Genomic DNA, 20,922 nt, shown 5'->3' on the forward strand with positions numbered 1-20,922 from the left:
GTAATGTCCATAAATAGAAATAGGAAGAGCAAATAGAAACGACATTTATAGAAACAGGAAGATCAAAAAGGAATGGAGGGAGTACTAACTTACATATTATACTATTTTGTTTATTTACTCAATTATTCTAATTAGAAAAACCAATTTTCAAAGACTCTGAGTTTTAAAATTCAAAACTCACCTACCAACCAAAAAAAACTTAGTCTAGGGGTGGGGTGGGGTTGTGGCGGGTGTTGATACACGGGGGGTGGTGGAGGGGGAATGCATTTTATTTTGTACCTTTCGAGACAGGGATTGGGAGGGGTGGATATCGTTCATATCGTGGATTCAAGGGATGGGGATGAGAATTTTAGACGGGTAAAGGTGTGCACGCTCCGCACCGCATCAAAATCATCCAACTAATAAATTAAATGGTGTAGATAGGTGTTGAGTGATTAGGTAATGAGGTTGTGTGATGAGGCAACTAGGCGAGTATTCAGTCGGTATTACTATCGAAGTGCATGATGGATTGATGGATGGGATAACCTAATGATTGGCATAAGTGATGAATGAGAATGACAATAATTTTATCTATGTACCCTCGGTAGTTTTAATTGTTTTAATAATAAACAAGACATTGAATGAGCAATAACAAGTTTATCCATCGTTAATTTTAATTACGAGAGTTTTCTATAAGCTTTATTTTGATGAATATTGTTTACCAAATTTAATATAAATTTATATTTATATCGATCGCACGGCTGCCCTACTAATTGTGGCATAAGAATTTATGCTTTTCTTCACTTTTATAATTGGATTACTCAATCGGTTAGGTTAGTGTTGAAGCCCATAAAGAATAATGCAAATGGAGCTACGAGCTAAGCCTCAAGCAGAGTCGTCTTGAACATTTTGGTGCCCATGTGCTAAGTATAAAAATAAAAATTCGTACATATTAATCATACATATACTTTGTAAAATATCTAGACAATATATATGCATCACAAGCCTGCTGTCTAGATTATCCACCATAAAAATACATTATTCCCTTCACAAAAAAATACTACTTACTAACAAAATGTTATCTAAAATAAGTTGTGCATTTTACAAGTCTAAAGTCTATATTATCCACTTTTTAATGATATAAAAGCATACAATATCAATTTCGTAAAAGCAGATAAAATGTTCTCAGTGTATAACCAAATGCTATCTAAAATATTTTGTGCGTCTTAGTCTTCTAAATTATCCAATTTTCAATGGTATAAAAATATATAATATAATGTTTTAAATGTAGAATTACAATTCAAAATAGATTAAATACAAAGTACAAAGAAGGATAGTGTACGTAGTATATAGATTGGAAGGTTATAAAAAGTTTAAAATTTAATAAATGGAGCCAACACAAGGTTTCGAACCCAGGACTTGTGGGACTCACTTATCTTCCATTAGCCTTCCACGCAAAACCAATTGAGATATATTGATATTGTGTTTTTTAACTGCACAAAAAACTATATCATGTGAGATTTTCAAATTTTGGGGCACCAAAAATTGGTGGCTCTATGTTGTTGGGTTGGTTGCTCAACCCAACAGCTGGTTCTGAACTCAAGTATAAGTAACACCAGCATAGAAAGTCCAGTAACACCGGTCAATAACCTTCTCCATAGTAGCTACACACGAGGGAGTCGTGCGCGTGCGTCATACCACCAAATTGGCGATGTGATTGGTCAAGAGACGTGCTATTTTTAGAGTGAGAAGGAGAGACTGGGTGTTTTTTTTGTTTTACAACAGAGAAAGATGTGTTTAATTGGTGAGTAATGAGTTGCATTTTTCCTAGAAGACTATTGATTGACGTCAGAGTTAAAGACTACATTAGTGCGGAGGGACTATTGGCGCAAATTGGGAAGAAACAAATATAGAATTGGGCACGTGTCGAACTCGAACGTGTATCCTTGTGACTTATGAGCCTTTTGTCCCAATGGGTCAATAAATAATTATCCGTCACCGTGTTTCTCTTAGTCTCTTTTATAAACGAGGCTCATGCACGTCATATTTCACACGTCATGTCAAATCAATGATGTGACACCAAGCCCTCGTAATATTGTTAAGGTTCTTTTGTTAACCCAGAGTACATATTTTTAAAAAAAATATAATCTGGAGTAGTTGAAAATAAGCGAGTTGGCGTATTCGTGTCATTTTTTTTAAATGATGTACATACACGCCCAATCAATGTGTCTCTTACTCTCTCGTGCCATGTCGATTTTGCAACGGATTCATGTCATGTCTGGTCAATTTTGTGTCGGGATTGTACAACCCTTGGGTAGCGGAAGTCATGCAAGCCCCTTTATCTTCTAGTCACTTCAAATTAAACTTTGATGGCTCCCTTCATTTAGTAGGAATTCGGCTTTGAGTTTCTTTATTAGAAACCATCTTGGTACCCTTAATCTAGCAGATGTCAAATGCATTGGTTCTAAATCAGGAGTTCTGTTAGCGGAAGCTTTGGCACTTTGAAAAGACATAAAATGAGCGCTATTTCTTTGGGATAAAACACACTGTAGTTGAAGGCGACAATATTTGTGTCATCAACACTATTAAGCAGCAATGGAATGTGCCTTGGGCGATCTTCAAAATTATTGCCAATGTGGAGAAGAATGATTCGGAGTTCGAGTAAATCTCTTTTCACCACTGTTTTTAGGAGGCAACGCGACGAATTGGATTTTATGCTAGTCACGCTCATAATTTCCCTTTCATGTTTTATTAGTTTAACTTTTGTATTTGATTTGTTCACCCCTGTTGGCCGAAATGATAGTTATGTTGGTCCTCTCCTATGGGCTAATGTAATTTTTATTTCTTTGTAAAAATATTTAAAAAAAGAAAAAAAAAAAGGGCCAAATCAAAATGAGAGGCCAATCTATTTTCCCCCAAAATCTCCAAAGTGGACCATGAATGCACCATAGAGCGGCCTGGTGGCAGATAAGCCATCTTCCAAGAGGCCATAATTTCTCTATTGTGGTATAAGAGGAGAGAGAAAATCACACTCCCTCTCTAAAATTGTTGTTCAATGGCTTCCTCAGTCATTTACACACCATCAACAGCAGCTCCTTCATCTTCAACAAACCCCATTTCTTCCCGCAAAAATGTGTCCAAAATTTGCAGTTTTAAGCCGGAAAATGCAAAGATTTTATCACCCTCTTCTTTATTTGGTAAAACATTGACAATTACCAATGATCTATACACAAATTCAACGAGCAACAAGAAAAACAGGTCAATTCTTGTGAAATGCTCTGTTTCACCATCATCCTCCGCTCCTCCAGCTGCTCTTCTCTTTGATTGCGATGGTGTTCTTGTTGATACTGAAAGAGATGGTCATCGAGTTTCTTTCAACGACACCTTTACTGAAGTATGTTCTTCACATTATTTTTACCTTTTTTTCAAATGAAAATATTTCTGGGTGTTAATTTACGAACAATATTTGTCTGTGATTTGGGCATTTTTCTTTCTGGTTATCAATTACCAAAACATTAATAGCAAAATGTTATAATTTCATTGATGTCAAAGCAAAACTATACACCAATTCCATATAAATCCAACATCAATTGCAATAATTCAAAAGACTAAATACCTAAAACCCAAATAATTAAAAACCCTAATTTAAGAGCTAGTAAACTTAGTAACAGCCTTAGTACCCTCAGACACAGCATGCTTAGCCAATTCACCAGGCAAAACAAGCCTAACAGCAGTCTGAATCTCACGAGAAGTGATGGTGGGCTTCTTGTTGTATCGAGCAAGACGAGCAGATTCTTGAGCAAGCTTCTCAAAAATGTCATTGATGAAGCTGTTCATTATACTCATCGCCTTACTCGAGACTCCGATATCGGGGTGAACTTGTTTCAGAACTTTGAAGATGTAGATTTTGTAGGTTTCTACACTCTTCTTTGATCTCTTCTTCTTAACGCCGCCTGCTGCTGTTGCTTCTTTCGGAAGCTTCTTCTCGGCTTTCGGCATCTTCTCGGCACCGGCTGGAATCTTCTCTGCTGGCTTCTTGCCTGCTTTGGGGGCCATTGAAATAGATTGAATTGAAGGTTTTGAAATTACAGAGGAGAGAGAAATTGCGGGAGATAGGTTCGGAATAGAGACTAGAGGCAGTGTGATTTTTTGGGGAAAATGGGAATTGGTTTTTATAGGAAGGGATGCTGAACGGTGATTGGTGGGATTTAAGTGACACGGATTGAGGACGTTTTGCCGTAGATTATTTTTAAGTATTCGATGGACGGTGGAGATTAGTTTGTAATATTTAGATGTGTGTGGATTGTGGAATGGGTATTTCTTGATGGCCAGCGTGGCGGGGTTGGTGGGTTTAATTGATATACGATCCGCCTCATTAAAATTAGGGTGGGTTGAGTTATGGGCTGTTTTCGAAAAAATGGACACAGTACGTCAGTACATGGGTCGTGGGTCGAGGTGGGTTGTGCGGGTGGGGTGGGTCTGATGGGTTTGGTGGATTACAACATATGTGATTCCAATGAGTCAGGTGGGTTTGGTGGATTTACATGAGTTTTAGGAACTGATGTGACTCAGGTGGGTTTGGACGATTAATTATGCACTAAAAAGTTATAAATTTTGTATGAACTTAAATTAATTAATTTTTATGTTATTCAATTAGTCACGTAAATGTGGTTATGTATATTTACACAATAAAATTAAAATTTATTTGAATTTTAAACATACAAAATTTTTATAAATTAGGAAGAGTTTCGCGGGTTGGGTTCGTGTGTTGTGTGGGTTGGGTTCATGTGTTGGGTTGGGTGGGTTAGGTGTTCCATGGCGGGTTGTGTCGGGTCCGATGGGAAGGGTCGAAATGGGTTGTGTTGAAAAAATTCGTCCCACAACACGTCAAAAAAAATATCCGGGTTGAGCAGGTTATGTCGTGGGTCATAAGTGTGTCCAATCTACGTGGCCCACTATGGGTTGTGTCTGAGTGGGCTGGGTCAAACCCGGTCAAACCGGACCCACTGGTCATCTCTACAACCGGGTAGTACACCAAGTGCACGCTAAGAAGTGCCACATGGCGTAGGTTTAGGCTCTATTTTGTTCACATTATTTCCACTTATTTCCTGAATAATAAATAAGATAAGTTCAGTTCAGGAAAAATAAAGGTTGTTCAAGTATGAGTAACTAAAATAAGTTATGATATGTTTTAATAAGTTCAGATTAAATCAATTAAGTTCAGGAAAAATAAGTAAAAATTGTACAAGATGGAGGTTCTAATGTTATCCGAAGTGGTTTTAAATTCTTAATGTTATTGTCTTTTGTACGCCATTCCGAGTTTGTTTTTGATCATATTAGTAAAAGTTTGCTCTATTTGAACTTTGATGAGATTTTAGGTGAAAAACTGTCCAAATAGCCAACTAAATATTTCGGTTGGGGTGGAGGAAATTAAGTATTGTTAGATGTTTATGAGTATAAGCTTCAACTTCTTCATGAATTCATTTCAGACTTTTGAAATTTGAATGAATGCACAGAGGGGACTGGGTGTCTCGTGGGATGTGGATTTATATGGTGAATTGCTCAAGATTGGAGGTGGAAAGGAAAGGTAATTTCTTCTTAATTCATGACTTATTCACTTACTACAACTGTCACGTTGTCTTAACCTGTCATAATTTGCACGAGTTTACAAGATTATCCATTCAATCATGTATTGATAATGTAATTAAAAAATGTGACAACTTTTTCCAGACATTCTAAAATGTCACAAACTAAAAGCCTGCAAATTATGGTCAACACCCAAAACGGACAATGTAGACACTATAGGAACTGAATGTCTCATATCCATTTTGATGGCATTCTTTACTTCAAATTCGACACATTGCATACTCCTTATGAGTTAATTGTATAGTGTTTGGCTGCTAATTGTATAGGATGACTGCCTACTTCAATCAAACGAGTTGGCCAGAAAAGGCTCCTACAAGTGATGCCGAGAGAAAAGAGTTTGTAGCATCTCTACACAAGAGAAAGACAGAGCTGTTTATGGCGCTTATTGAGAAGAAGCTGCTGCCTCTTCGGCCAGGTGTTGCAAAGTATGTTGAGTTGTTTACAAATCATGTTTTTGAATTCATGTTCACAATATCAGTTATTCACGCGCGCCTTGCTTATCATTGTTCATGCCATTCTTCAAATTACCAATGTGTTCAAGACCACTCCCAAGACTTAACCAACTAAGCTAGTTGACAGTTGCACATTAGTACATTATAATTAGAAATTATGTCAGGTTAGTTTTTAAAAGATCTGGAATGTTCTGCTCTCAAATTGTGCAGGCTGGTCGATCAGGCTTTGGCAAAAGGAGTCAAAGTTGCCGTGTGCAGCACATCTAATGAGAAGGCGGTATGCAACATAAATCTGTATGCTTTGTATTTCCCATGAAATAGATAGCCTCTCCAAATTACCTGAAATCTTTGTAAAACAAAATTATGAGAAGCTGCAATGCTATCTAGGGAACAGTGCTTGATTTCCTGGATACTTACATTAACTGTATAACAATTGAACCTTACAATTATGTCTGACCTTGATGGTTCCTTAGCACCAGCAATTACATCTCTGCTTTCTGTTTGTTTTTCTGAAAATCAGCTTGATAGATGTACTGATTTACTGAACATATTGGTTTCAGGTCTCTGCAATAGTTTCATGCTTGTTGGGTCCTGAGCGAGCAGAAAAGATGCAGATTTTTGCCGGAGATGTAGTCCCTCGGAAGAAGCCTGACCCAGTACACTCTCGTTTCTTCCTTGTGCTTTCATTTTATCTAAATAGTAAATAAGCTTACAAGTACCATCACGCAACTGTATGGAGACAGATTAATACTTTATTCAGTACAGTTATTCATATCGAATAATGAATTAGTCCCTGTGACATTCAAGCTTCCTTGATGTTGCAGATTCCTACAAATCATCTGTCTATACTTTCTTGTATTCTCTTGCTGAGTAAAATTCTCAGTTTTTCTTACTTTGATTGTTTTCTTCTTTGCAGGCCATTTACATACTAGCAGCCACAACACTCGGTGTTGATCCTGCAAGGTATTGCAGTGATAATGTCTTGATTCACCATTGAAATAGAGAGAAATAAAGACTTTGAGATGCTAGTTATGCTATGTTTTTTCAATGTTGACAGTTGCGTTGTGGTAGAGGACAGTGCCATTGGTCTTGCAGCCGCGAAAGCAGCAGGAATGAAATGCATAGTGACCAAAAGCGGGTAAGTATAACTGCAGTAGTCTTTACCACTATTCTAGCTGATCTTTTGCTTTGGATTATTACTGCTGATTATCACCAAATGAGCGCGCTGTTAAACTTTAGTACTGAAATAAGAATCTATGAATCTGTTATTACAGTTACACTGCCGAAGAAGACTTTGAGAACGCAGATGCAGTATTTGATTGCATCGGAGATCCACCAGAGGAAAGATTCGACTTAGATTTCTGTTCCGGCCTTGTTGCAAAGCAGCATGCTAGCTAACCTCATATATTTATGGGAATTGGGAATGAGAGTTCATCATTTTTTTCAAGGGTTTTAGTGAATGTACAAACTTTGAGACTTGAGAGCTTGGATCAATCCTCAATAAACTTTACTCCGTATTGTATAGCAGTAAAGAAATCGCCGATTCTTTGTAAAGACTTAGCTCATTTCATCTCTTATGTAAACATGCTGTGAATGAAAATCTCGCACTCCATTGTTTAATGTAACAAGTTCTAAAAGTTCAAATTTCAAATCATTCCGAATCATCAAACTTTCCTAAATTCATCACTTTTTTGTTTGTTTCCCTTTTGACCTGTAATTCTGTAGGACCAACTAATCCTCCTCTTCATACAATAGCTTCTTACATCCAGGAAATCAGGCCATAAGACCCAGAATAAGAAAAGAAGACAATTGACAATTGTTGCCCTTTTGCATTTGTCTAATTTGTGAGAAACTGAGAATCAACTTGTACCTTCATCTTACATTCTTTACAATAAAATTTTTCGGAAAGTGATTTTGACACAACTATTTAAGAGCTGCTCACATACGAGGTACTAAAATTATATTCCCCTTCTCCCCCCTCTAACTAGCTTAAAAATGTCCCTACTACTACATATCGGTCAAACGGTATCTTTAATAATTAAATACGGAAGGAGTATAAGACACGAGACAAACACAGTACATAAAAAACTTTCTCAAAAATCATACCAATAACAAAAAATAAAAAATCATTCCTCCAGAATTTCTATCTTAGAGTTAGAATAAGAACTTAAAAAAAAATATATTCAATCACAATTTTAACTTTTTTCTAAAAACAACCTCAGTATCAAGCCCAAACCCATCGATATTCTTAACATGAACCACCTCAGATTGTTTAAACAACTTAATTAACGGCTTAACACTAAACAAATCATTAGCAGAATACTTATCTGCCCGCTTAGATATCAACACGTGTAATACACAGACCCCACCAGGCTTCAACGTCCGTTCGATCTCCCCAACGAACTTCTCCGGGAAAAGCGCATGATCAAAGACATTAGAAAACTCAAAGTCAAACCTCCCATCATCGAACGGCTGAGAATGAAAGTCCCCATGAACAACCAACGGCGGATACGGCACTAAGTCGATTCCAACTGAGTCACTCACTCCGACTCGCTTCAACGCGGCAACTTCCTGCCCGACTCGGGCTCCAACGCAGAGAGCCTTGGAATGGTTGAAGAGGAGGTGAGCCTTCTGAAGAGAGAGAAAGAAGAGGGAGAAAACCTCGACTTTACGGTCCCAGTCTCGGGTAGCCCATATTTGACGGAGTTTCGGGTTTAAGGTTTTTTGGAGTTGGCGGGTGAGGTAAGATTCGTAGGTGGCGTAACCGGGTCGGATAATGAGGTCGTTGTCGGGTCGCGTTTTGGAGACAGAGGATTCAGCAGCTTGGTAGGAGAGAGAAAATAAGGTTATAAGGGGGACGAGGAGAAGAAGGAAGACGATGATGAGAGGTAGTTGAGGGATGGTTGTTGTTATTTTCATGGTTTTTAGAATGGAATGAATTTTTGATTTGTTGCATGAATTTATTCTTATACGTTCATAATATTTGTGAGCATTTGCAGAATTGCGCGCAGAATGGCATGAATGGGGACGTACAGAAAGGATGTGACTATGTGGAAAGAGTCGAAAGACGCAATGCTATGGATTTCTTTTTGTTTGTCAACCGCGCGTAATGAGCGACTGCATGAGCCCCTTCAGGCCCAACATGACACGACACGACACGAATACAAATATGAATCAAGGGTCGTGTTATAGGGCATGGTATGTCCTACCATAATACTGGTAGCATGTGAGGGTGAAAAAAAGTCAGGGTATCCTGAATTGGAACCGAAATTTGTAAGAAACATGCGATATCAGAACTGAAATGTGTTCTCCAGATTACGGGTAACAAAATTGAGAATGTACATGTTGCAACAGGTTTCAGTTCTCAACTATTTAGAACGAGTAACTTGTAAACCGCCATTTCAATATTGAGTACAAAACCAGATAAAACTGGTACATTATCCCAAAAAAAAAAAAAAAAAATTCAAGCTTATTTTTAGAAAATATGAATGTAGAATAACAATTTAAGTCCAAAATACAAAACAAAAGTTGCCCAAATTATATCTTAGATTCTTTACTTAATAAATTTACAACAATTTATTTAAATCTATATAATAACAGGGTACCTGAACCTTTCGGTTCTCATTTTCAGGAACCTGTTGTAATAGATTCTAGTTCGAATTCCCAATTGCAATAGTTTTCGATTCCTAAAAGTTTGACAAAGTACCATGTTGTGCTCAGTTGCTCACCCCTATTAGCATCTACCCGACCAGGGATCATAAGTCTATAAGTAGGGGTGATAATTGGGCGACTTGACATCGAGCTTGGGTTGTTCAAGCTTGGCTAGTTACTCTTTCATTCAAAGTCAAGCTAAGTCCCGAACTTTGTAGACCTTAAAATTCAAGTTTAACTTACATAAAACTCAACTTAATTTCGCATAATCATAATTTATTCTTACTCATAGTTACAATTATGTTTGTCTTACTCCGTATTTTATTATTTTAGTTACATTTTTACTACTCCCTCCGTCCCTTAATACTCGTCCCGTTTTGACTTTTTGCACTATTCACATAATTCACTCTGACCTTATTTTATTTCTAGTGTATGAAAATAAATATTAGTATATAATATATTGTTGGCTTCATCTTAACATATATTTTCAAAATATTAATATTTTTTATAAGTTTTTATAATATGTAGTTAAAGAAATTAGTGGTCAAAGTTGTGCATTGGCAAACATATCTGATCAAAATAGGTCAAGTATTAAGGGACAGAGGGAGTATTACGTATTAGTTTTAGTCCGATATTGCAATTTATAGAAGAAAATAATTTTAAAATTTTCGAGCTTGTGCATAAGTTTGACGAGTCGAGTTTTGATACGTTTAGATTATGAAACTTTGAGCCGAGGTCGAATGGTTGACGAACTATAGCCAAGAGAAGAGTCAAGTGGTAAGAAAAATATATTTCATGGGAGTTTCATGGCATTTTTACTTTCCATAGGCAAGGATCCTCTGATCTACTTTAGACTTGAGAGGATAGGTGGGGTAACCGTAACTCCACTTAACTTGGACTTTTGCACAAAAATTGACGGTTATTAAATGCACAAGTTTCTTATTGGTCCACTTTGTATTAATTGAAAGAAATAACAGTTAATAAATAAACATTCCTGTATTTGTCAAAGCATGGAGATTTGGAGGAGTATATTCATTTCTAGAATACTCGTAATCTCCATGTCAACTCCATTATATGGAATATAAAAACAATACAATGATTGGTTTGTAAGATTATGTTTGAAATTCCTTTAAGAAAATATAGATGGTTTTGGATTACAAGTTTATTATAAAATCATGATTTTCCTACTGGTCGAGGCTAACCCTAGCGAAGGGGGCGCAAACACCTGAAAAATGGAGGATGATCAATCCAACTAAAACTTGAAGAAAATCGAAAGCTTCGCTTAAGCTCAAAAGCTCCATAAGCTTTGGGGAGTCAACTACCTTTCTATTTATAGAAGTAGGTTTTAGAAAGTCAATTTGGTCTACAAAATCATTCTGAACGAGATTCTTGAAGAATTCGGAGACAGTACCGGACCCTCTGTCTTTGGTGGGCAAAAGAGAAGTATGACGTTTTTCAGGACGTAAAGTTGTTCAATTTATAAATTTGAAGTAATCATGAATTGCCTTAAACGAAGTATAAGTTTGAACTTTGTTCAATTTATAAAACGAAAGTATCAGTAACCATGAGATGCCTTGTATACGTACCATAACAGTATTTTTAGGGATTTTTATTTTTGAGAGCTAAAATTCCATCAAATAACAAAATATGGCAACATCATATCCCATAAAATCATATCCCATTGATTCAAATATCAAATTCAATGTAGATACATTCAAGTTATTTTTCGCTACATCATGATGATATACATTAATACACAAAGATTAAATTTCAATCAAGAATCCACACATTTTAATGACTAGCACCCCCCTCTTTCTCATACTTTGATTGCATAGTACTGAACAACACCACCTGTAAAGCCACACAACCAGCCACAATCAACGGAAGCGGAACACCTCCTGAAGCGGCAACGACCTCACCTTCAACAACTTCACTTGCAGCTGAAGCAATCGGCGCAAACACAGCACTAGACGCAGCTGCAGTTAACAACCCACCAAGCCCGAGTCCAACGACGGTCACATTCGTATCGCTCCTCATTTTGTTGATCTGGTTCAATGCAGGACCAAAGATGTTGAAAACCACCCATCCTAATGCAGCTGCAACAGGCACCAGAAGGAGGAGACCTCGGTTATCTTCCTGTGGTGACTCGGCTATTTGCTTTGCTGCTAAGGCTAATGGGGAAGAGGCTAGGGGTGACAAGATTGTGGTAGCTACAGCCAAGTTTCTGGCGAAAGACAACGAGTTTTCTGGTTTATTAGAGGGTTTCTGGGAAACAGGTACTGAGGTGGGTTTTGAAGATGATGATCGGATGATGAAGTGGTATTTGGGGATTTGAATTGCTATGGAGGATGTTGTTGTTGCAGCCATGGCGGACAGTAGATGAAAGAGAAATTCAGGTGATTTTTCGAGTTTTGTGAGGTAGAAGAGGGAAAGTTATCTTTTAATGTAATGAGCACGAGAATATCCGAAAAGGGTTGTTCACTTATTCTGGATAATTCTTTCCAGTCTCCAGCAATTTCTTTTTCATTTGTATGGACACTGATCAATTGTATGCAAAATGAAATCACATCCACAAAATTAAATGTGGAAGTCACTGTCAAAAAAACAAAAAACAAGTCACTGATAAACAAGTCACTGTCAAACAAAAAACAAATAACTGCTGAATCAGAGGATTAAAAGAAACTCACTCAAACCCTTACCTGGATTTGTGCAAGCAATCCAATAGACCAATATCCATAAACATGAATGGTGAAACCGGTAACTCGCTATTCAGAACCACGAACCAAGTTACCGTTCTCTGTACTGTTTGTGTATACTGATTTTGTGCAAGCAGACCAATACCGGCATACTGGGTATGGATTTATCACAGCTCCTTGTATATTTTTTTGACAGCAATAGCTATAATTGTATGAATGCAAATATCACAAAGAGAAGAAATCTCACTTCCAGTTCGGATACTTGAACCGTGACAGTGAGGGAAAATGTTACTGACTCATGTAATGCTCGGTTAATTTTATTTTAATCTCTATATACAACGATGGAGTGACCTGGTATTTTACTTCGGTTTCCCTTGTAAAAATACAGGATCAGTTGCAAACAGCAAGACAGAATATAACCTTGCTGAAGAGGGACTTCACAGGAAGAAGGCAGGGGAAAAAGCACTAAAACCTCCAATTCATGACTATGTGGAGGCTAGCAAGTATAAACTATCTCTGAACAGGATTATCCTTGAGCTGGTGTGACACTACTCCTGTCAGCAAAATCTCAGTTCAAAATAACCCTGAAATCACCAAAATGCAGGTAGAGCCGCAGATCGAGCACCTTCTCAGGAACATCAAACCTTTTCTGTGAGTTACATCAATGACAATCTCACATCCGAGCTGCACGACACTTGGCCCATAAGATAACCAAATATGTTACTCCGTCTCACACAGCACAGGTTGTGGGGTGTTCAGCAAGCCGGGCATGATAGTATATACCCTGAAGCTGCAATTTGCAGGATATTACCATTGCTGTAATCTGCCAATGATAACAGAAGATTATAGCAGATTTTAGGCTACGGCATTGACGAACAGACATCCAACTTTTGGGAAATGTGAAATGGTTACAGATAAACCCATCAAACTTTCTCATTGGATCGTGATTTTAACCCGAAATGCCCCAATCATCACCATCTGGATATATATGCATTTCCCACTCCATTATGACAGTCCATGTCCTCTAACAAATTAATCCCGCAACAAACTTGAAGGGAAACTTTTGCATATCTTGGACAAAGCCAAAGCTTTAACCATGTTAGATTTGGCAGCATCTAAAAGGGGGTCAGCCTGTAAAGCCTTATCAAAGCAGAACTTTGCTTCTTCGAACAGACCCTGAGCAACAAATACAAGACCTAGATTGTTGTAAGCAGGAGCATATCCAGGCCGAAGCTTAAGTGCTTTTGTGAACATTGCTTTTGCACTGTCATATTTCTTTTCCTGCCTGTAAAAATTCCCTAGGTTCGAAAATATTGCATGTGCTTGCTGAGAAGTAGCCAAAAGTAAGGCTCGCTTGAAAGCTTCCTCAGCTCGAGATGGTTCTTCTGCTAATTGTAGAGAGATGCCAAGGTTGGACCAGGCATAGCTGCATTCCCTAAATCGAGATACTGCAACTTTAAGGTACTTCTGTGACAATTTGAATTGTTGGGTGCGAAGACTATGGAGCCCTAACTGGTGCCAGTGCACGGCGTCATCTGGATCCTCTCCAATTGCCTATGGAACAAGAGAAGGCATTCTTGAGTTTTACATATCAAGCCAGTAAGCCACAATGGTCACTATCTAAATTACTCTAGTTATTTGTAGTTTCTTAAAACATTGAGCCCAAAAAGTGTTGCTAGAAAGGGAAAAAACCAGGGTTCTTTGCAGAACTTAATCGGTTCAATATAGTTTTTTTTTTTTTTTTTTTTTTTTTTTTTGACGGGAAAGATCGGTACAAAATAGTTTTTTCCTCTAGTTTTGTTCTTTTTCCTTCTTTTACTGGGGGGAGGAGGCATTCTTTACTTAGCAATTTTCCAATTTATCAGCAGGTCTAGGTGTTTTGTCATGAAAGTATTTATTGTTGCGAGGCAAATGCAGTTGTAATCGGTGATTGTTTATACCCAATTATCCATCAAACATTACGATTACTGAATAACTAAATGCGGAGCAGTAGTTTATGGGTAACACTGACTAATTACAAGGTTCAAAGGAATTCAGCTGCAATAGATTTGTTCATCTATTTTAAAGTGGCCTCAAAAGTTCTTAAAAGTTAGAAAGCAAACCAAAATATCAGCCATACACACGCAGACCTTATAGGTCGGCCAAAGGAGTGATGTATGGGCTAGATCCCAAGTCGATAACACATTGACTAGTTCATTTCTTTAAAATAAAATTAAAAAAAAAAAATTTGGAACAACTTGGAAGACTTTTATTTAACTTATAATAATAACCGCAGCATATGAACAGAAAGTCAGGAATAGTTTCACATCAAGCAGCTCTTATATCACCAAATTGGTTATGAATTTACCTGCTTCAAGCTGCAAATAGCATGCTCTTCCACCTCCATCAATTCCTTCTGTTCAGTTTCAAATGCTGCTGCAATCTCATGCTGAGCTTGGTGAACCATGGCAAGTCCAGCCCACGCAATTGGAGGATCAATCAACATAGGATCTGCTTCTCTAAGTATTGATGCCATCTCATTTCCAGCCAAGGATACATGTTCAGTCGGATTTTGTGACCTTTCTGCATCTTTGATACGATGAACAGCAATAGAATATCGAGTAGACATACAGTTGGGCTCCAGTTTTGCTGCCTACAAATAGAAAGCAACATTAAAATTCACTTGCGAAACACTCAATAGTTTGGCCTGAACACAGATACTACTGAAGCTGAATACTTTCGGGATATCAACATAGACTTGTTCAAAGTAGACATCTGAGACCCAAAATACACGAACTGATTTTATCAGAAAGGTCAAATTCACCTTTTCCAAGCACTTGCTTGAGCTTCTATGATCTCCACTAATATCGTATGCATTTGCAAGATTAGCCCATGTATGAGCTGCCTTAGGATCTGCTTTGACAGCAGCTAACAGGCATTCCTTTGCCACATTGATTGCCGCTGCAGAATCCGACTCTGCACCAGCTTCCCCAGCACTGGCTCCAGCCCCTGACAATTAAAGTTAGATATTTACTATTTTGGTACCAGGCGACAAGACTACAGTATAACAGCTATATAAAATAGACTGTAGCATAAAAGATTTGCAATTGAACAAAAGCGAGAAGCAACAAAGAAACAGTTATTTCAAACCTGCAACAGCTGAGCCATATTTGTACATCAAAATAGTAGCATAGTTGACAAGAGCACTGGGATGGCCTTGGTCTTTTAAAATTAGCTCCTGGAAACATTTTGAGGCAGCTTCCACATTCCCACTGAAAGTACGAACATGACACAGAAAAAAACCTTAGAACACCCGCATCATAAGATGACATAGTACATATAAATAAAAGAATATTAGTTGCTGACAAGAATAGCACCAAGACAGCCAGTCAAGAAGCAAACCGCATGAAAGTATGGATCATCAATAAGACACTGACATTTAAATATACAATCTGGGTAAAATAATTCAATAATGTCCAACTGTCCATAATGGATGAAGACATCAATCACGTATAAAGTCTAAGTTTCTTTCTTTTTGTTTTTGTCTGAAACTTATCCATGCATTAAATTCAACATTCTTTACACGGAAATTCTCCACAATCAGTTTCCATAATCTACAAAAACCTTAATTTAACCTCATGTATACTGGAACACGTCTTGCAAAGAAGAACTGGTAAGCACTAGCACATGAAAGAGACAGTCTATTCCCTTACCTCAGCAAATGAGCAAGACCAAGATTTGCAAGGCAATCCAAGTTGTAAGGTGCCAAGGCCAAAAGAGAAGACATAACTGAAGTAGCACTCTAAAAGCATGCAAAATATTACACATCAGATCATTTGTAGAATTATGTTACAATTCCTGAACAGCACACTTTTAAATATAAGAAAATCTACCTCAACACGACCAGTTTTAAGAAGAATAATTCCCAGAGTATTCCATACAGGTACTTGTCTAATATCTGACAACACTGATTCCTTCAGCTTCAAAAGAATTGCTTCCAACTCTTCAGTTTCAAGCTCTTTATCTGAAGCATATTCTCCAAGACTTTCTAGGAGGAGGCACTGAACAACAGGAAATGCAGCGATTTTAGCACAAGTATACATAAGGGATTCGGAGAGAAGGGCAGGGGAGAAATACGAAGGGACCAACTTCCCCCTCTTTTACAACTTGTTTGGATACATGGATTTAGGGAAGGGTTTATAGAACATTATGGGTGTGAGAGAAATGGAAGAATTTTTTTTTCCTGTATTCTTAAGAAATCAATCTCTCCAACATGATAAAGATTTGGAAGAAAATGAGAACACAAGATTTAATAACAGGGTAAAGACTAAAGACCATTCTCTTTCCTTACCAATCCTATGCTCTATTAATCCGATTTTCTCTCGGTCTCTCCTCCCTCGCTCACTTTTTCCTAAGATTGCGAGATGAGAATAAACCCTCTCCTTTCCTTCCCCTCCCTTATATCTTATGGTAACAAAACAGGAGAAAAAGTTCACTTTCCTTCCCCTACCTTTTCCTTCCTAGAGAGCTGCCAAACAAGCTGTTAATGAACAGAAACTGAGTTGGAAAGCTTTGGAAAGAGAAACTTTACTTTCTTTCTGCCCTCTCCTCCCCTTCCTCCCTTTCCCTCCCTGAATTCGTTACCCAAATACACTCTTAATGTAAATTACATTCTTAACTGAAACAGGGTTCAAGAAATTAGAACAAAAACCTGTGCATGATGCATTTGGACCAATGACAACAACTCTGGTCTGTCAATCTCCTCATCAGAACGGAGTAAAATCTCCGCTGCCTTCTCATAGTCAAGCACTGCCTGAAAACCAGCTCTACAAATTAATCGCAAAAGCAAAATATATTGAGTTCAAACAAAAAAAATTGAGACGTTAAAGTAACCTTTTGAGGCTGACCCAATCGCTGGTACATTAAGCCAAGTAAAAAGTGAGCATGTGCATTTTTTGGAGCTTTCCTTGCCACATGTATCAAACCCTACAGACGCGAAAAGATTTGTAACGTTATAAACAGAAATAAGCAGGTAACCGAGGGATCATTATACAATAGCTAAAAATCATTATAGGGTCCATCAGAATTTCTTTCTTGACGGAAGTCTTAATCCATAATATGGGTCTAGAATTCAAGATATATTTGGAAAAAAAACCAATACTACATTACTACCTCGATGATATTTCGATCACAACTTCTTTCTTGAAAGGAAGAATCCATATTACGGGTTTAGAATTCACAATATGGCACCTACTCTGAAATAACCTTGAACATCTTCCTTGATAGCCAAGTTGCCAAATTTCCAATACTGCCTCGATGAGACTTCCATCATAATTTCTTTCTTGAACGGAAATATTAATCCATATTATATTATTTGGTCTAGATTTGAAGACATAGTTGTAAATTTCTACACCAAACCCAACAGAGATGATTCCGCAGTGCTTTCACATGAAGCAATCCAAGGTTTCATCATTACAAGATTTATCATTGATACATCTTTAATTCGGAAATCAACATCTAAGGTATTTTAGCTTCTAGGTAATCACTCATCCCCTTTAAAAAAAAGCTTCTAGGTAATCATTTTACCCAAAAGAATTGATACAGGGGTCCTACAAATAAGAAACCTAAACCAAGACAATGTGTACAACTACTTCACAGTTTTCTTTTCTCTTCATGGCTTAACAATCCACCCACCTGAGCTATAAAACCCTACAAACCTTCAAAAACCTGACACCTACTCTAAAAGAACCTTGATGTTCCTTAAAAGCCAAGTTGTAATAGCATGTTTCATGAGAAACACCCTCAAAGAAGCAAAAAAAATGAGGAAGATGAAGAAAGCTGCTAGGAAGGCTCAAGAAACATCAGAGGGATGTCTCCTAGGCTTAGCCTGAAAGAAGCTTGATATTGTTCTTTTACAGCCCTATATACAGTGTCACAATTATATACATTTTCAGCCTTTGGCATTTACTGTGATTCCGCCACGAACCCAGCGGCAGCAAAGACAAGAAATCTAACACAAGTATTTGTCTCTCCCTGGAACCCTTCAACATCATAATCCTTAAAGTGAAGAATGCACTAATAAAGTAATAGAATCGCAAAGAACAAGTAAAAGTAACACTTTCTAATATCTTTCCAACACAACTTGCAGCTCAAAAATTGCGTGCTTGAAAACAACAACGACTAACACATTAAGAATCAACTCACAGTTTTAAGGCTGCTGACTTTCTCTTCTCTGGATGATGGAGTCCCTTGAGAATGTTGATCACCCTCAGCATCCACCCCACAGTCAAGATGGTCTTCTTTCCCTGATCTTGAACGGCACTTCCCCATTTTGTTTAGCCTTTTAGCTTCACCTTCTAAAACATCACTGTTTTCTTTGACTAACAAAGGGAACTTTTCCTGACTATTCTCATTGATTATTAACCTGCATGAAATCTAATTTAACCCTCAAATAAACTGTTCACCAAATTCTACTGCAAATAGCTGAACAAAAACAACTTCGGAAAAAAACAATAACACATCGAATATTCCAGAATAATCCATGCCCTTAAAAACCTCTATCTATCAATCACAATAGAACAATACTAGCTGAGTTCTTAAAGTCTCAGGGCAGTCCAGAAGTAAACCATTGTTCTTTGTGGCTCTCGGTACACCGGGGAAAAAATCAGAACAACAAAGGCACAAAGCCAAAAAGAACCAAGCATAGGGACCTCAATACCTATATTTAGCATGCTTAAGCATTATCTGTATCATAACATAACATAGAGACCTCAATACCTATATTTAACATGTTTAAGCATTATCTCTATCATAATTTCATTTTCTTATGCACTCTTTAGCCAGTCTCTTAATTATTAATACCTATATTTAACATGCTTAAGCATTTTACTCCATCTTGTTCCAAATGGGTATCCAAAATCCCAAACAAACCTGAGTTTCTCCCCATTTTTTATGCTAAAAATTAGGTTTCAGCAACTGGGTAATAACCCAAATTTCCAATTAATCAATACTATGAAAAATGAAAAGAACCCATTGATAAATGGGAAAACTGCCCTAATAGTGGAAAAAAGAGAAAATCCAAAAAAGAATTATTTTTTTTGCAAAATAGATTAATTGAAATTTGTACAAGAAAGAGAAGATAGAAAAAGACCTAGGAGGAAGAGGAACAGAAGGAATGAAGGGGTTAATGTCTTCTTCTTCAAATTCAGGAGGATCCACATTCAAGTCTGCCAAAACGACGAGTTTCATAGGATGTGCCCTCTTCTCTGAGCTTTCTCCGGTGGTTGACATCTCCGATTTAGCTCGGCTTTCGTTGTTTTCGCCGCCAGCCAAAGCTACTTTCAGAAGATAGCGAGCGAGAGAAAGAGAGAGAGAGAAATAAGGATAAATTAAAAAGGAGAAAGTGCGGTTTGTTACAGTGGCAACTCGCAACTACTGAAACTGTATCAAGTCAACAGTTGAAGAGATGAATTGCTGTTTTTGAACTTGTGCTCCTAACAAAAGCATTTTTGGATAAGAAAGAAAAAGTTACTGAATTGCCGAATTACCTTATGTCTTGTGACTTGTTAAGGTCTTGTTCTAGCAAAATTATTCCGCATGACTTTTATAGGTAGTATAAACTACAAAGTGAACTATTGAATACTCCGTAGATAATAAATAAACTATGGTAGACATATTCTATACAGTCTGAACCTACCTAATCCGTTAGGCGTTGGCGGCTTTCGTCCCTGCTTTTGCTCTTGCGGTGGAGATTGAGAAGATTGGGAATTATGCGGCAGGTAGTTAGTGCGAAGATGTGTCTTAGGTTGCTACGACATACAAGTGGTGGAGGACTAGTCAGAAATTAATTTAAAGGATTTTTATGTGTGTGTAAAGATAGGCAGAAAGTCAAAACGATAAATGGTGTAGACGAGATTAGATCTCAGGTCTTGAGTACCACACCTCAAACTTTACCAACTAAGCTAGATGGCATTTACAAAGAAAAGAAAAAAGGTGGCTATGGTTGGTTTTGGGGGCATATTTGATGGTGATGATAGTTACATCACTTTAGACTTCACCTTTTATAATCTGCTACTTTATATTTAAATTTTTTATATTATTAACGTAATGAGAATTAGGAGACCAACAAACCTCAATTCCTCAATTCTCATTCACTGGCTAAATTAATTAGGAAACTTAATCATTTTTTAAAAAAGTAACTAAATCGAAAGAAGCATCTCACGAAAAATCAATTGAAAATATGCATAATCATCAATAGGAAACCATGCATGACGGGGAAAAAATTAACATTTTATTTTTGACATAGGCTTAACAAACAAAAACAAAAGGTTTTACACACCTACAACCTACATGCTATAATATTATCTAGAACAACATAAGGTCTTTAAAGGCCATTACAATTATTACAATAACACAAACAATAGTGGATGTCAACTAGTTTAGTTAAGCTCAGTTCTGTTCGACTTGTTTTGACTTATTTTAGAAAAAATAAGTTCAAAGAAGTTCAGATAATATAAGTT

The 20,922-nt window shown here is 37.3% G+C and overlaps 5 protein-coding genes across 6 annotated transcripts; 1 reads left to right on the forward strand and 4 right to left on the reverse strand.

Annotated features, from left to right (window-relative positions):
- Positions 1-2,949: 2,949 nt before the first annotated feature.
- Positions 2,950-7,728, forward strand: LOC110794547 (CBBY-like protein). The gene is made up of 8 exons (XM_021999526.2): positions 2,950-3,373; positions 5,496-5,566; positions 5,892-6,050; positions 6,288-6,354; positions 6,638-6,733; positions 6,994-7,040; positions 7,135-7,215; positions 7,352-7,728. Exons 1-8 carry the CDS (start codon positions 3,035-3,037, stop codon positions 7,473-7,475), a joined length of 984 nt encoding a protein of 327 aa, XP_021855218.1. The 5' UTR covers positions 2,950-3,034; the 3' UTR covers positions 7,476-7,728.
- On the reverse strand, positions 3,495-4,126 carry LOC110794548 (probable histone H2B.1). The gene has a single exon (XM_021999527.2). The coding sequence runs from the start codon at positions 4,033-4,035 to the stop codon at positions 3,625-3,627; it is 411 nt and encodes a 136-aa protein (XP_021855219.2). The 5' UTR covers positions 4,036-4,126; the 3' UTR covers positions 3,495-3,624.
- On the reverse strand, positions 7,493-9,364 carry LOC110794590 (uncharacterized). Its single transcript, XM_021999563.2, has one exon. The coding sequence runs from the start codon at positions 8,994-8,996 to the stop codon at positions 8,265-8,267; it is 732 nt and encodes a 243-aa protein (XP_021855255.2). The 5' UTR covers positions 8,997-9,364; the 3' UTR covers positions 7,493-8,264.
- Positions 9,365-11,389: 2,025 nt separating this feature from the next.
- Positions 11,390-19,867, reverse strand: LOC110794549 (uncharacterized). 2 transcript variants are annotated; one of them, XM_021999528.2, is made up of 11 exons: positions 19,554-19,867; positions 18,608-18,827; positions 17,297-17,389; positions 17,115-17,216; positions 16,297-16,464; positions 16,117-16,205; positions 15,554-15,675; positions 15,228-15,412; positions 14,772-15,056; positions 12,428-13,978; positions 11,390-12,321 (listed from the first exon to the last, which is right to left on the reverse strand). In XM_021999528.2, the coding sequence occupies exons 1-10, from the start codon at positions 19,691-19,693 to the stop codon at positions 13,457-13,459; spliced, it is 1,926 nt and encodes a 641-aa protein (XP_021855220.1). In that variant the 5' UTR covers positions 19,694-19,867; the 3' UTR covers positions 11,390-12,321; positions 12,428-13,456. The 2 variants fall into 2 exon arrangements, with proteins under 2 accessions (XP_021855220.1, XP_021855221.1); XM_021999529.2 differs by having other exon boundaries at positions 18,608-18,838; positions 19,554-19,692.
- LOC110794551 (photosystem II core complex proteins psbY, chloroplastic-like) lies at positions 11,520-12,095 on the reverse strand. The gene has a single exon (XM_021999530.2). It carries the CDS (start codon positions 12,093-12,095, stop codon positions 11,520-11,522), a length of 576 nt encoding a protein of 191 aa, XP_021855222.1.
- Positions 19,868-20,922: the final 1,055 nt, after the last annotated feature.

The sequence above is a fragment of the Spinacia oleracea genome, chromosome 1, assembly GCF_020520425.1.
Source record: "Spinacia oleracea cultivar Varoflay chromosome 1, BTI_SOV_V1, whole genome shotgun sequence".
Taxonomy (NCBI): domain Eukaryota; kingdom Viridiplantae; phylum Streptophyta; class Magnoliopsida; order Caryophyllales; family Amaranthaceae; genus Spinacia; species Spinacia oleracea.

Coding starts and splice junctions, on each gene's coding strand:
- LOC110794548 (XM_021999527.2), bottom strand. CDS start 4,035: ATGGCCCCCAAAGCAGGCAAGAAGCCAGCAGAGAAGATTCCAGCCGGT.
- LOC110794547 (XM_021999526.2), top strand. CDS start 3,035: ATGGCTTCCTCAGTCATTTACACACCATCAACAGCAGCTCCTTCATCT. Junction 3,374..5,495: donor TCAACGACACCTTTACTGAA/GTATGTTCTTCA, acceptor ATGAATGCACAG/AGGGGACTGGGTGTCTCGTG. Junction 7,216..7,351: donor TGCATAGTGACCAAAAGCGG/GTAAGTATAACT, acceptor CTGTTATTACAG/TTACACTGCCGAAGAAGACT.
- LOC110794590 (XM_021999563.2), bottom strand. CDS start 8,996: ATGAAAATAACAACAACCATCCCTCAACTACCTCTCATCATCGTCTTC.
- LOC110794549 (XM_021999528.2), bottom strand. CDS start 19,693: ATGTCAACCACCGGAGAAAGCTCAGAGAAGAGGGCACATCCTATGAAA. Junction 16,206..16,296: donor TTAAAACTGGTCGTGTTGAG/GTAGATTTTCTT, acceptor GCATGCTTTTAG/AGTGCTACTTCAGTTATGTC. Junction 15,676..16,116: donor GGTCTTGCTCATTTGCTGAG/GTAAGGGAATAG, acceptor TCGTACTTTCAG/TGGGAATGTGGAAGCTGCCT.
- LOC110794551 (XM_021999530.2), bottom strand. CDS start 12,095: ATGGCTGCAACAACAACATCCTCCATAGCAATTCAAATCCCCAAATAC.